This window comes from Salvia hispanica, chromosome 1 (assembly GCF_029641045.1).
Source record: "Salvia hispanica isolate PSC_SH4W2 chromosome 1, Shi_PSC_v1, whole genome shotgun sequence".
Taxonomy (NCBI): domain Eukaryota; kingdom Viridiplantae; phylum Streptophyta; class Magnoliopsida; order Lamiales; family Lamiaceae; genus Salvia; species Salvia hispanica.
This window is the reverse complement of record NC_142692.1, coordinates 24957583-24973446: the sequence shown is the minus strand read 5'-3', so window position 1 is coordinate 24973446 and position 15864 is coordinate 24957583. Positions and strand designations below refer to the sequence as shown.

At 41.7% G+C, this 15864-nt stretch overlaps 1 protein-coding gene across 1 annotated transcript; it reads right to left on the bottom strand.

The window, feature by feature from the left end:
* Positions 1 to 2637: 2637 nt before the first annotated feature.
* On the bottom strand, positions 2638 to 5050 carry LOC148933496 (protein FAR1-RELATED SEQUENCE 5-like). Its single transcript, XM_089060347.1, has 4 exons — positions 4650 to 5050; positions 3751 to 4025; positions 3545 to 3623; positions 2638 to 3169 (listed from the first exon to the last, which is right to left on the bottom strand). The coding sequence occupies exons 1-4, from the start codon at positions 5048 to 5050 to the stop codon at positions 2638 to 2640; spliced, it is 1287 nt and encodes a 428-aa protein (XP_088916473.1).
* Between the last annotated feature and the right edge of the window lie 10814 nt (positions 5051 to 15864).

The following is a 15864-nucleotide window of genomic DNA, read 5'->3' as shown; positions in this document are numbered from 1 at the left end:
AGATTGCATACAGATGATGGAGCAAAGGTATAAATTTATTCTGGATGAAGTAATATTTAGTTGTGACGAAGTAAACATATCTCTGAATGAACTATTTAATTATATAATACTTCATTATTAATATGATACACTACATCATGGAAAAACTTATATCTATATTTTGGTGAATAGAATGTTAATGTCTCTGCGGAAATACAGTCAGTTATTGATGCTTACAAGGATATATACATTGATGATGATTTCATGGATAGTGGTCCTCTAGTTGGTAAGCCGGTGGGGACTGAGATCATTGTTTACAATGCTAACAAGGTAATCCTGTGCAAATTAAGAATCTAATAATATATAATCTGAAGTTTATCTTGTGGTTAATATATAATGTGTTACAAGTGATTTATTTATTGCAAAAAATAGATCAAAACTTTGAAGGGTCGAATGGAGGTACGTACTAGAGCAGAGAAAACTGTTTCTCATGCATTGCGATCTCCATTCGCTGACAGACCAGTTAAGATTACAAATAAGCACAGTAAAGATGAGAAAGAATCATATTACTGGATTCTTGTAACACATGAAAGAAACGGGTATGATTTCTAATATTGTTTTCTAATAGTATATCACACCATTAACATATCCAACAATAGAATGTGAAATTCTAACATGTATTACATAATGTGCAGATTTGTACTTGTTTATGACGACGATGTTGTGAAAGTTACAAATATGGAAATGTGTTCTTTGATACCTTGGCAATTGATTGTGGTTGGCGTTATAGATGCATGGGCTTCCTACCTCAACAACATGGAAGAAATCCGATCACCATACTCATCAAGGCGGCTATTCTTCACCACTTATCCATGTGTAAGTACAAATTATTGAAATATAATAAGATTGTATGTTATGAAGATCCTAACTACATTAATATTAATATGCAGTTGTACACCATTGTGACAAAGCCTCAATCCATGGATGTCAACACAGTTATTGCAAACTTTTGTAACAACTTGGACAGAGAGGTGAAGGAAATTACATATTTCAAATGGAAAGATGTGAACACGGTACAAGCATCATTACTTCATTAGTACTTCATTTTTACACTATATTACTTCATTCATACGTTTTATTACTTCATTCATTTTTCATATTACTTCATTTTTCAGATTGTTCAGTACTTCATTTGTATACTTTATTACTTCATTCATATTGCTTGTTACTTCATTCAATAGGTCTTCTTCCCCATATGTGCAAATCAGCATTATTATGCTGTTTGTTTTTGCTTCAAGAGAAATGCTATTGCTATAATAGACAATTCTGCAAACGGGGATGACAACGACCTCACAATTAATTATGGTCACATTCCAGAAACATTGGTTCGTATTCTTCTCTTATGATTAAATTTTATAGCACATACATATGAATACACACAACTACAAATGCCATGTATTTGTTTTGTACATGCAGAGATCATATTTTGTCACTTCCTCACCAAGAATGATCTCCACTCATATTGCAAGATCGTTTCCAATGCCAAAATGGAGAGATTGAAAATTCCATAGAGGACAGTTGATAACGTTGAAGACTGTGGAGTATTTCTGATGCGGCATATGGAAACGTACAAGGGTGAGCGTGAAGGTTGCTGGAATTGCAGCTTGAAGAAATCAAGTTCAGGTGTGCTTCAGAGCTTGAGGGCCAAATATTGTTCGGCACTGCTGTTAGCCGAAAACAGCCACGAAAGCTTCAACAACAAAATTGTTACATCAGCGTATTACGAAGAGGAAAGCAAACACATTAAAATTTATGTTGAGAAAATGATTGCGGCATATTTAAAGAAGAAATAATGAATCAAATTTTGTATTTGACATACATCTGTTTTGAGCAATTTTGAATAAAATACCACACTTTGTAATGTTGTTCATTATTAGCCTATAAAACTGCATTGGATAACCGATTTAGTTCATTTCAGAAATCTTAGTTCATTTCAAAGATATATTGACAAATGAAAAATATAAAGTAAGATTAATAAGACATTATAAAAACACTTCAGTCTATTCTCTTTAAGCTTGCAAAAAGTCTAAACAAGTTTAAATTCAAAAATGTAAACGAAGTAAGAAACTACATGATTGAAGTACAAAAGTAAGGGAATGAAGAATAGAAATATCCGAATAAAGTAACATTTGGAACAGAGCTACTGGAACAGAATAGAACAACCAGCCTCAACATTGGTTTTTCCTCTTTAAATGTTGTTCAGTGTTAGCCTGAAATACTGCATTGGGTACCATATTTTGTTCATTTCTAAGATCTATTGATTATTGATAAGTGATTGACAAATCGAAAATATATCAAAGTAAGATTAAGATAAACGTCATAATAAAGAACAAATAAGCCATTATAAAAACACTTCAGTCTATTCTATTTAAGCTTGCAAAAAGTTTAAACAAATTCAAATTCAATATGTAAATGAAGAAACTATAAGACTGAAGTATAGAACTAAAGGAATGAAGAACAGAAATATCTGAATGAAGTAATAAATTTTGGAACAGAACTATTGGAATAAAACAAAACAACCAGCTTCAAAATTGGTTTATCCTCTTTTTCTTGTTCTTCTCCTCCTAAAACCAAAGTGAACTATTTCTTTCCAAATCCTCACTGCCTCTGTTTTGTCTTCTCATTCACCTTTTTGCAGTTCCTCGAATCATGGTGTCCAATCAGATGGCAGTTTCCACACTTTCGGCCTGGTTTCTTTGCTAACTTGATTGCTGCCTCCTTCTTTGATTTCCTCCTACTTCCACTTCCCTTTGTACTGACAACATTAGGAGGATAAACTTCAATAAATTTTGGAACTTGTGAGCCATAGAAGTTTTCAATCAAAGCTCGCTTCTCTATTGAAGACAGAACAACACCTTCTCCAAGAAGCTGCTTCTTACCTTCTTCAATAATTGCAGTAAATACATTGATTTGGTCAATGTTTCCTTCAATACTTTGTGCTATTTCAAAGAATAATGCATACATGTTTTTAAATGCAATCTTCTTCTCGTCTACAACAGAGAATATTTCATGATCATCACAAAAACCTCCATGTATTGGCTTCACAAACTGTGACTTCAACCATCTCCATCCACGCAACTTCTCAGGTATCAACTTCACAAACTTATATTTCAACACACAAAATATATGGCTGCACAATAGACCAAGTCACTCAAATTTTTTACATCCACACAAATAGGTGTCATCGCCAATGGAGTAAGTCACTGTCCATGAGTTTGAATCCTTGTCATTTATGTTATATACTTCATTCTCTCTATTGGTAGACACTCCTAGAGTTGCACAAGACAAAGAGAAACATGCATAAACTATCTCCTCTTGAATTGCATTAAAAGCACTACCACTATATATCGTTGATGCATGTTTCTCGATTTCCAATTCTGTTCGCAATATAGGCACTTTTGTTGAATCATAGTATTCAAGCTTTGCGCTATTACTTCTTTGAGTCTCCAAAGCATGGTTATAGTTCATATAAAATAGCATAAGGTTAGTCCGACACTTTGCGTACCTTTTAAAGAAGTTATTCTGTGATTCGGACAAAGATGTTGTCTTTATCAACGAGCTCATCGGAAAATCACGGAAAAAGGCTGGAACCCAAAACATTCGAGATGCAAACATTGATGAAAACCAGTCATTATTGGCCAGCCCATATCTTTCCATTATAGCATGCCAAGATTCTTCAAATGCATCGGGCTCTATCAACTCCGACCAAACCACATGTATTCAATTTCTTCTTTAGTTCTTCACTACCAAGCATGTTCTTTGGCAATTTGTCAGCAACTTTATTCATTATATGCCACATGCACCAAATGTGTCCTAAGTCTTGGTCGGTTACGATTAGCTTGGGAGCCACACCCATACATTTCACAAATTGTTTAAATAACCATGAAAAAGAGTTGGCATTTTCCTTGGACAAAAGGCCAGCAGCAAATGTCACAGGGCAACCATGATTATCCTTGCCCATAAAAGGAGCAAATATCATGCAGTACCTACATGTTAAAATCACTATAAGACATGCAGAATATACATTAGTCACAAACACTTCACTTTAAGCATGAAATACTTCATTATAAGCATGTTTTACTTCACTGAAATGCAAAAACAAAGCACTTTAAGCATGGATCACAAACACTTCACTCTAACTCTATAATACTTCAGTCTAAGCATATTTTACTTCACTGAAGTGATAAAATAGTGCACATAAGCATGGATCACAAACACTTCACTCTAATCAAGGAATACTTCACTCTAAACACATTTTACTTCACTGAAACGAAAAAACAGAGCAATATAAGCATACTCAATACACTTTACTGTAAGCATATTTTAGTCCACTAAATGCTCAATATACTTCACTAAAATGAATAAAAACAGTACAATATGAGTCATGCTCAATATACTTCATTGTAAGCTTATTGTAGTTCACTAAATGCTCAATATACTTCACTAAATTGAAAAACAATACACTATAAGCATGCAGAAATAAACAATACGCTATAATCATATACTAGTTCACTATATGAACAATATATATCATTATACGCTCAATATACTACATTGAAGTGAAAGACAGTAAACTATGAGGCATATGAATATAATTAGTGTGCACGTACCTATTTGTTGAGTATGTCGTATCAAAAGAAATAATATCACCATACAAATGATAATTTCTCTTTGCAGTTGGATCACACCAAAACAAACGTGTCAGTCTATCCTTTGAGTTGACCTCAAATTCATAGGTAAATGCTGCACAAAGTTCATTCTTCCTGCGCATCTCATTTAATAGCATTTTTGCATCAGCTCCTTCCACGTATGCTCTAAGGTCGCGTCTGTAGTTGCGCACTTCTAAAACAGTACACCCTACATAATCTAATCCACCAAGAACTTCCTTGAGTAAGCTAAAACTTAATGTTGGACCGATATTTGCGTTAGCGCAATCAAGTATGAATTTCTGATGGACTAAATCCAAATTGCGGTTCAACTTCATAAAACGCTTATGGCGTTCCTCAACCATCTCGTGATTATGTTCTTCAACAAAACTTTGTATAACATAACCAATACCCATAAAAAACTTCCAAGACACTTTAGCATTACAAAAGCACTTAGTAGAAGAACGCTTGCGTTTCACCTCATGTTGTTCATTTTTTCTTTGCTTTGTACCGTCTCGGCTACACACCACATAAATCCAAGTAATGACATATTTTTCCTTTTTCGATCCTTTCTTACGGGTGTCAAACCCAACATATCGAGCATAATTGTTGTAGAAGTCCAATGCAAGATCAAGGTGTAGGGGTTGGCAGCGGAAGCGCTCACATAAATCAATTACATAATAATTCTGATCTATTTAGCGGATTATTTAGACAAATTCTATTCGCATAATTATCACATGTATCATGCTCATAACTCAAATAATAACATGCTTTAAATTAATTGAAACCTAAAACATGCCTTTCTAAGGTTCAGCCATTATACCTTGATGATTCTCCAAAGAATCGAAGATAGCTAGCGCCTTCTCCACGTGAAGATCTTTAGTACAAAACCACGGATCTTCTGACTGGTTCCCGGACTGTGGACTGATATCAGGGTGGGCTGATCTCACCAGTGCACTAGGACTTAAATAGAGAACACATAAATTCTTTCCCACGGAGGAGAAAAATTCGACCACTACTAGGAGTAGAGGGGGCCGAAAATTTTGAGTAAAATACAAGTGTATTTTCTGTCTCCTTTATTCTCCTATTTATAATAAGTCACATATTGGGCCCAGACAGGGATCTATGGAAGGCTTTGGATATGGGCTCCTCCAATTAGCTTTTTACTAATTAAATTAAACCCAATTTAATATAAGCTTGAAACTGGAATATTACGAGCAGCCACTACAGAAGTAATATTGCACTCCCCATCCAAATCCGAAATTACAAGTACTTCGGGTTTCCATTACTTTATATTTATTTCCCGCGCTTAAGATAGAAACATCCATTAATCAATTATTGTCTGCTATGGACTTAATTAATTAATATCTTATTTATTCCAAGAGAGGACTCAGCAAGAAAACCTTATTTATTATTCATAGAGTAATTGATAAGGCTAATTTCATGCATCGGGTTATATGGTGAAAAGCGTTACATTTTGCTGGGTCTAACACGGTTTATAAGCCAGATGTGTGACAGAATCGCTAGATCAAGGAGGTGCTGAAGGAAACAATCTAGCGAAGGAATGAAGTAAAAATGAGCAGAATCTAAGGAAAAAGAAGGCGTGAAGGAGGGAGTCAGTAGCTGAGGGCAACAAAGTCTATCTATACCTCACTGGGCCCCACTCCAACGCCTATAAATAGAAGAGCATGCAACACACAAATTATCACTCTTTTTCGCTCACTCTTAGCTCACACACACAACACACACTTGGGAATGGGAGATCTGGGGTAGTTTCGGTTCCGAAGGGTTTTTTTTTTCAGAAATTTCAGTCGCAACACCGTCCGCGTGAGGGCGAAGATACAATCTCTTTAATTTTCAGTTTGTTTTGCACTTTTACGGTCGAATTCACTTTTGGGAGTCGATGCGGTTGTTGATGCTACTGATTATCTATTCACATCTGTTATTTTGCGCTTATCTGTGATTTTTCAAGTTGATTTACGTAGATCCTGCTGTTGAGAGTTTATTTTGACAAGTTATATGTCGATCTCTGTTTTTGCTGTTGTGGTACTTGATCTGGGAATTTGGTGATAGAAAAATGCGTGGCAGCAGCCAACCCCAAAAATAAGTCCAAATCCTTGAACATGATTACGCATCCATCTATGTGGGATCGATCCCTACTTCCCTATGCTAGGTTTAGTAAAGTGGTTGGGGGTTTTGGAAAGAGTGCTCTGTGTGTCCGACGACTAGGATTTTCCGACGACCAACGAGTTCCTAGACCGCGTGATCTAGTGGATTTGCTGGACCAAGGGAACCTGTTATATTCTTTCTGTGCGCACAGCGTGTTTACAGACCATACCCGGTCTCCCCTTTCATATGGCGCCGTTGCCGGGGAAGGATGGCGTTTATTGTTATTGCGTTTAAGGATTTGGTGTAAATATTTTAATTTCTGTTTTTTTCTTTCTCCTTGACAGTTTATGAACGCAGGCTTCCATTCTGTAAGTTGGGCGAGCTCATCTGGGTCAGGGAGTGGCCAATACAAGTGGCGAGTCAAGTAATCTACATCTAACATCACCACCAGATCAGGATTGAGGACGGAGGATCCATTCCCGTTCGATTCAGAGAGTGAAAAAGAGTGGAATTCGTCGGGAGAGGAGAACCCGGAGTCATCAACAGAAACAGAGCATTCCGAGACCGAGGAGGAGGAAGACCCGAATATGGCTCATCTAATAGATCCTGATCCGGAAATAGGGTCGCTCACCGCACAACTCGACGGTGAACCCGCCCATGCTATAGTCTCGAACCCACGCCGGAGGTCGATTGATATCAAAACGAATGTACTCAGACTTCTACCCACGTTCTCTGGGCGAAGGAACGAATGCTCTTATGAATTTTTGAACGAGTTCAGTAAACTATGCAGTATTCAAAAGCGACCCAACGAGGCCACAGAGGAGGACTACCGTCTTCGAGCAATCCTGTTTGCTCTCAAAGGAGAGGCGAATACTTGGCTGCTAAGGCTCTCACCGGACTCGATCAACACATGGAAGGTCTTTAAACTAGAGTTTTTGGATTACTTTTTTCCGTCCAACAAGACGAATGCCTTGAAGAAGGAGATTCAGGAGTGCAAGCAGGAATACGATGAGTCTCTGAGTTCTTATTGGTCCCGGTTCAAGGGGCTGCTGGATGCTTGTCCGAACCACAGGATGATAGAAGCGGAGACCTACTATCTGTTCTACGAAGGTGCAAATCCTGAATCGAAGGACTTGATGAATTCCTCGAGCGGGGGAAATTTTACTAAGAATAAAGCAAGTGAAGTTAGGGAAACTTTAGGAAGGCTGATCGAGGCGAAGAAGGCCTATGATAACCCGCGAAGTATATTGAGGAGAGGGTCAGCCAATTCAGTAATGGAACAAGATGACAAGAAGGTGGAAGATAGGATCGATAAACTGGAGAAAGCCTTGCTGAATGCAATTGAGAAATACAATCCGCATGCTCCAGTGGAAATCGAGAAACCCCCTGGTCCAGAGGAAAGGCAACTTCAGCCGTATTACAGTCAGCCCTGTGAAGGGGAGTGCCAAGCTCAGGCAAACTCGATGGGAAGTTGGAATCCCAACGGAAGTTGGAACCAAGGAAGACAGAGGGATGCTGCATGGAGGACTCACCCAAACTTTAGGTGGACGGATCATGATCAAGGCCAGCCACCCCCACTTCAGCTCACGAACTATGCACACCCTCCGGAGAGGCAATCCAACTGGTCAGGGAAAGGTCAAGAGGGGCAATTGCAACTGGGGTACAGGAATCAGGACCATACTAATTGGGGAAATAGGAATCAGAATAATCCAGGGAGCTCATATGTGCCACCTCATCAGAGAAACAACCAAGGGAACTACCAGAATTTCCAACCAAATCATCAAGGGAATCTAGGGTCTGGTAACCAGTACAACAACCATCAGGGGAATCAAGGGTCTAGTAATCAATACAACAATCATCAAGGGAATTATCGTCAGAACCAAGGTCAAGGGCCAAATTCTAATCAGTTCAACTCCAGACCACAGAGGAGTTTGGATGACATGGTCCACGACCTAGTGAATTCACAGCAGTTCATGCAGAGTAACCTGCACTCCAACAATGACGTGGTGCACAAGTTACAAGACGCTCAGTCTGAACATAAAGCCGCCATGGATATGATTGCAAAGCAACTGTCCCAGATCGCAGTCTCCTTGAATGAGATGCGGGGAACTGAAGGGAAGCTTCCTGCTACCGTCAAACCGCCAGACCGAGCAAACATTAGTCAAATCACCTTGAGATCTGGGTGGGGTTATGAAGGACCGATGCTAGAAATTGACGAGGAGGTGCCTATGCAGGCTAGTGAAGGAAAAAAGAGTCAGATGCATCAAGAAGATAGCTCTAGACCCAGGGAAATCCTTGTTCAGGATGACCTCTAGAAGGGAGATTTAGGGGGATCCCTACCTCGACCAAGAGACCCATTCTTCCTAGACCCAGAACCTGAAGAAGTGAGCAAGGAAGGAAACAGGGGAGCTGATGAAACCCAGGCTGGGACTTTCACTAATGCAGTAAAGCGACCAAAGCCATTTCCATACCGAGGGGATGCAAAGAAAAAAAAGGATGATGCAGAGGATCTCATGGAGATTTTTAGCAAGTTGGAAATCAACCTGCCATTCTTGCAAGCCCTAAAAATGTCTGCTTTCAGCAAGTTCATCAAAGAATTCATTGCAGGGAAGACCAAGCCAGACGGAAAAATTGTGATCGGGTAGAATGTGTCTGCTGTGATACAAAAGAAGAGGATGCCTTCAAAATGCACTAACCCAAGTATGTTCACATTACCCATCTCTCTAGGGGACATCAAGGTCGAGCATGCTATGTGTGATCTAGGGGCGTCCATTAATGTTTTACCGCTTTCGATCTATAAGAAATTGACTGGAGTAAGGATGGTTGCTACCAAGGTAGTGTTCCAGTTAGCAGATAGAACTTGCATTTGTCCTGAAGGTGTGTTGGAAAATGTTATAGTCAAGGTGCATGATTTTCTATATCCTGCTGATTTTTATGTGATCAAGATGAATGATAATGAGTCTGCTGAGTCTAGTGGTGTACTTTTAGGGAAACCATTTTTGCGTACCGCTAAGACCATTATCGATGTCTTCGATGGAACGATTTGCTTGGATTATAATGGGGAAAAATATACTTTTAGCATAGACGAGGGGATGAAAAGGCCTTTAGATGTTGAGAACCTCTATGCTATTGATGTAATTAACCCCGTGGTCCAAGAATATCTTGAGACGGAATTAATGCAGGGACAAATTGGTAACTCGGAGTTGAGCCATTCAATTGTAGGATGAACACAACAGGATTGACAGATGAGGAACTCACAGAGGCCATCATGGAGTTTTGTAGAAGACCTGAGTCAGCCAAATCTAAGGGATCGGCTCACGTGGCTAGTCTGGAGAAATCTCCTGGGTCTGAGAATGAGGCATTGCCAAAAATTGCGGAAAAAAATCCCTTGCCCCAGGAGATGAATGGAACAAAGAAGGAGCTGAAGACGCTTCCACCAGGCCTCAAGTACGCTTACTTGGAGGAGAATGGGACATTTCCGGTAATAGTCAACAGTAACCTGACCAAGGAGCAAGAGAAGGGGTTATTGGAAGTCATCAAAAGAAACAAGAAAGCAATAGGGTGGACTCTTTCGGATTTGGTAGGAATAAGTCCGGATCTTTGTATGCACCACATTCGGCTAGAAGAAGGTGCAAAGGCTCATCGAGATGCACAACGGAAACTGAATCTGAACATGCGAGAGGAGGTCCTAAAGGAAGTGTTAAAATTGCTTGCCCTAGGGATCATCTACTCCATTCCGGACAGTGAGTGGGTCAGTCCTGTCCATATGGTGCCAAAAAAATCTGGAATACAGGTTGTTAAGAATGAAAAGAATGAGCTGGTGCCCACCAGACTAGTGACAGGGTGGAGGATGTGCATCGACTACAGGAAGTTGAACGAAGCCACAAAGAAGGATCATTTCCATCTACCTTTCATTGATCAGATGCTAGAAAGACTGGCTGGCAAGCAGTACTTTTGTTTCCTTGATGGATACAGTGGTTACTTCCAAATTTACGTTAATCCAGAGGACCAAGGGAAAACCACGTTCACGTGCCCCTTTGGTACCTATGTATACCGAAGAATGCCGTTTGGATTGTGTAATGCACCGGGAACCTTCCAGCGGTGTATGATGAGCATTTTTTCGGATTTGCTGGAAGTATGCATTGAGATATTCATGGACGATTTCACCGTATATGGGAACTCATTTGATACTTGTTTACCCAGCTTTGATCTAGTGTTACAGAGATGCCAAGAGAAGCATTTAGTATTAAATTTGGAGAAATGCCATTTCATGGCGACTGAAGGCATTGTCCTGGGTCACGTGGTTTCGGAGAGAGGGATACAAGTGGACAAAGCAAAGGTAGATGTGATATCAAAGTTACCATACCCTACGAACCAAAAAGAGGTGAGAGGCTTCCTAGGTCATGCAGGGTTTTATAGGAGGTTTATCAAGGATTTCGCAAAAATCGCACAACCACTCACTCGTCTGTTACACATTGATGTGGAATTCGTCTTTGACGAAGGATGCAAAAAGGCATTTCAGTTGCTTAAGGACAGGTTAGTGTCAGCACCAATTATCAGGGCGCCAGACTGGAACCATCTTTTCGAGATAATGTGTGACGCGAGTGATTTTGCTGTGGAAGCTGTCATAGGGCAGAAAATTGATGGAAAAAGCTATGTGATCTTCTATGCTTCCAAAACGCTGAATCAGGCTCAGAAGAATTATGACACCACGGAGAAGGAAAGGTTGGCTGTCGTATACTCGTTTGAAAAATTCCGACCCTACCTCCTTGGGTCAAGGGTTATAGTCTTCACGGATCACACGATAGTAAAGTACTTACTGGCTAAGAAGGAGTCTAAGTCGAGATTAATCTGTTGGGTGTTACTCTTGCAGGAGTTTGATTGGGAAGTAAGAGACAAAAGAGGAACGGAGAATAGAGTAGCTGATCACTTGAGCAGAATATATCAAGGGGAAACAGAAGAGGCCATACCTGATGCCTTTCCCGAGGAGCATTTGTACTTTCTTGAGAAATTTCCTAGACCACTCAACTGGGAAGCGGTTTTAGCTTTAACCGGTCTAGGGGAATCGGATAAAGGGAAGCGCACACTGAACACAGAACCGTGGTTTGCTGACTTAGCCAACTACTTGGTCACGGGAGAAGTGCCAAGTTCAGATGAAGTTTCCCGGGCCCAGAGGATGAAAATTAAAAGCGAAGCCAAATATTACTTTTGGGACGACCCTTACCTGTGGAAAATGTGCTCAGATCAAGTGATTAGACGCTGCATTCCCGAATGGGAACAAAAAGATGTGTTAATTCATTGCCACACTTTGGCATGTGGAGGACACTTTGGACCAAGGAAGACAGCGAGGAAAGTTTTGGACAACGGTTTTTATTGGCCGACGCTAAATAGGGATGCCTTTGTGTTCTGCCAATGTTGCTAGAGGTGCCAACAGACGGGGGGAATTTCAAGGAGGGACGAGATGCCTCAGGTCCCGGTGATCGTGTGTGAAATTTTTGATGTGTGGGGAATGGACTTTATGGGACCGTTCCCATCATCTTGTGGGAACACGTATATATTGGTTGCAGTAGACTATATGTCCAAGTGGATAGAAGCTAAGGCCACCACAACATGCGAATCGAAGGAGATGGCAAAAATTTTGAAGGCCAATATTTTCAACAGATATGGAGTTCCCTGGGCCATCGTCTCAGATCAAGGAACTCATTTCTGTAATCGCACCATCGAGGCTCTGATGAAGAAATATGGTGTTCACCATAGAGTGTCGACTCCGTACCATCCCCAGTCTAATGGCCAAGCAAAGATTTCTAATCGCGAGATCAAGGAGATATTGGAGAAAACAGTTAATCCGTCAAGGAAGGACTGGAGCAAGAGGCTCGGAGACGCATTGTGGGCCTAAAGAACTGCTTTTAAAACGCCTATTGGAATGTCGCCTTACAGGCTTGTGTTTGGCAAGATGTGTCACTTACCTGTTGGTATTGAGCACAAGGCGTACTGGGCAGTGAAAGAGTTGAACATGAAGCCGATAGCTTGCGAAGAAGAGAGGAAGTTACAATTGCAAGAATTGGAGGAACTTCGGCTGAGTCATTTGAGTCTGCCATGTGGTACAAAGAAAGGACGAAGTTATGGCATGATAAGAATCTCTGGGTCAAGGAACTTCATGTGGGGCAGAAGGTGCTCCTTTTCCAATCGCGACTCAAGCTAATGCCAGGGAAATTGAAGTCTAAATGGATCGGCCCATATACAATCGCCGGCATCCGTGCAAACGGAGCAGTGGAGATCCAGGGAAGTGCTTCTAACTCTGTCCCTTTCCTTGTCAATGGTCATAGAGTGAAAGTCTATAGGGATAATTCCGAGTTGTGTGTGGTGGATGAAGTTCCACTACACGCACTCCCTACTATCTCCTAGACGGACGAGGAGGTATTCTCGATGAATTCCTGGGTCAAGCAGTAGGTTAACAATTTTGAAAATACGAACTGAACCAGGGAATCTCGGGAATACTCTAAAGAAGTGTGTAAATAGTTTAATTATTTTTCAAACTAAAGAAAATCCAAAAATATTTTCAAAGCACCAGACTCCGAAGGAAACCGATACTTTATACTCTAACCTTGACCTGGGAGTCTGGAACCTTCAATTTTTTTTATTATATAAGTATAGGATCATGATCAAGGGAATCAGCTAGAGAAGAATCTGAAGGAAGAAGTTAAGGAAAGCATGAAGGAAGAAGTCAAGGAAGGCTTGGAGGAAGAGGTCAAATAGGGACGGAGATAATTTGAATTTCAAAATCTGCCGATAATTATGGGAGTTATACGGTTGCTTACATCATGCCTGCAACTGCACCATCCTTTCATCAGAAAAGCAACCGTCGCTTCTCTCTCTCCAATAATCCCGAATCGACGAAAATCTGATTTACTCTCCCTTCTCTCTACTTTCGTTCTCTCTCTAAAATACAAACCCTAACCAAAATTCGACCCAGTTTTTATCTAATTTCAGATCTGCAGTGATGGAGTCAACCAAACTCACTGGAAGTTCGCAGCAGACCGTGTACGACCCAACCCTGTTGGCAGAATTGACGCAGAAATTGGGGAGCATCGAGAAAACAAAAGAAGTATATGCCCTGTTCTCCGCTAGCCTAATGACGTCCGCGCCGGTCATACCACCACTGACGATTCTGGCAGACTCGGCTGTAGAACTGGCGAATCTTCGTGAAGAAAGGCCGCAAGATTCTGGATCTCAACATGCAGAAACCGCTTCACAGGAGACGGAGAAAGAGGAGGCGGTACACGAACGGCCAGGGGGTGATGGACCGACGAACGGCGGGACAATGGTGGAGACAGAAAAGCAAGGCGACGAGAACCCTAATTTTGAAGGTAAGGAAGTTGGTGAGGGGGAAACCCCTGTTTTAGATGAAGTTGTGGAGGGGGAAACCCCTATTGTGAACAGTACGATTGAGGGGGAAACCCCTATTGTGAAGGATGTTGCTGAGGGGGAAACCCCTATGGAAACTGGGGATGAGACCCCAACTGAATTCAGGGGTGCGACCCCTGAACTCATGGAAGAGGGGGCGACCCCAAGTGGTGTCTGGGGGGAGAACCCCATTTATGTTGAGGGGGCGACCCCGATAGTGGAACATGAGGGGGAAACCCCGGAAAAGTTGTTGGAAGAAGCAGATCTACTTGCGACTGGAGTACCAGAGCCCGAGGGAGAGCTGAATTTGATTGTGGACCTGGTGGGTGACCAGGAGGAAGATGAACCCAAGATAGACAAGAGGGCAGAAAGGAGGCGCACCAGGAGGAGTCTCCTCGATGAAGTCGATGACTTAGTTCCTGATGCTGCGGAGGCAGAGGAACACCGCCTGGCCAAGGAAAGGGCGAGAAAAGGGAAGGCGGCGGCGACCTCATCTACTCGGTCAAGGAAAGCTCCCTCCGTCAAGGAGGTCGAGGAGACCCTTTCCCCTATGACCGAGGATCCCTCTGTCGAGGAACAAGACGAGCCTATCCCTGAGCCCGACTATGAATCTGAAGAAGCTGAAGAAGAGCCTATTCGAGGACATCCAGAGGTCTAGTTGACTAAAGAGCTGCTAGAGGAGATGAGGCAGTTCGACGATCAGAAGAGGACCGCAGTGTACAAGGAAAGATGTAGCGCCGGGAAGATGGCCAACTCTGGGAAGCAGTACAGCTCAAGGGAGCTTAAAATGATTGCATGTGACAAGGAATTCCGCGCTTATATCTATTCGATAGGATTTGAGTGGTTACTACAGCACAGCCAGGAGAGGGTGCCGGTGGATCTAGCAAGGGAGTTTTTCTCCACCTTTCGATTAAAAAACACCACTGACCTTGACGCGGATTCAATAACGTTCAGGCTTTTTAATGATGAATATGAGATGAGCATCCGGGAATGGTCTCTGCGAATGGGATTGTTTACCCAAGCTGAGGATGAGGAGGGGGCATGGAATGAAAGGATGATCGGTTTGTCGAAGAACACGCCGGGTTTCAAGGTTCAAACGGCATGGGAACTGATCACTCACCCCAAGGAGGGAACGTTCAAGTCCAGCTACTCCAAAGCCTCCCACATCGAAGACCGGATCCTCCGCTTTGCTCAGACGTTTATCAGCTACAACTTGATGGGAACCGCTAATTCATCTCTTACAACTACCGACCTTTACTTCACATGGTGCATGGCGAAAGGCGTGAAGGTGCACCTAGGTTATTGGCTGGCTCAGGCATGCCACCAAATGACGAGCAACCCTGCGCGTCATATGTATACCTGCCACCTCCTCGGCGCCTACCTCCAACGAAACATAGAAATGAAGATTGCCAAGGCCGCTCCTTTGGTAGTCATGTGCGACCCCCCGGAGGTGTTCAGTGTTGATTATTTTTTCAACAAGGGGTTGCTGCAAACTCATGGCGCCAAGACCCTCTTCTACTCGTTAGACAAGGTAAAAGCAGAGCCTGAGGAAGCCGAGGAAGCCATGCCAAGTGAAGAGGTTGAAGAGCTACGTAAGGAAGTCCAGGATGTGAGGAAGGAGATGCAGTTGATGAGGAAGGAAATGATAAAGGAACTTGGTGGGATC

Bases quoted from the DNA above. Each gene is read 5' to 3' on its own strand.
- LOC148933496 (XM_089060347.1), bottom strand. From the start codon at position 5,050: ATGGTTGAGGAACGCCATAAGCGTTTTATGAAGTTGAACCGCAATTTG. The intron at 3,624-3,750 runs GTTTGGTCGGAG...TTTGGGTTCCAG, and splicing joins GAAGAAATTGAATACATGTG to CCTTTTTCCGTGATTTTCCG. The intron at 3,170-3,544 runs GTACGCAAAGTG...TCTATTGTGCAG, and splicing joins CAGAATAACTTCTTTAAAAG to CCATATATTTTGTGTGTTGA.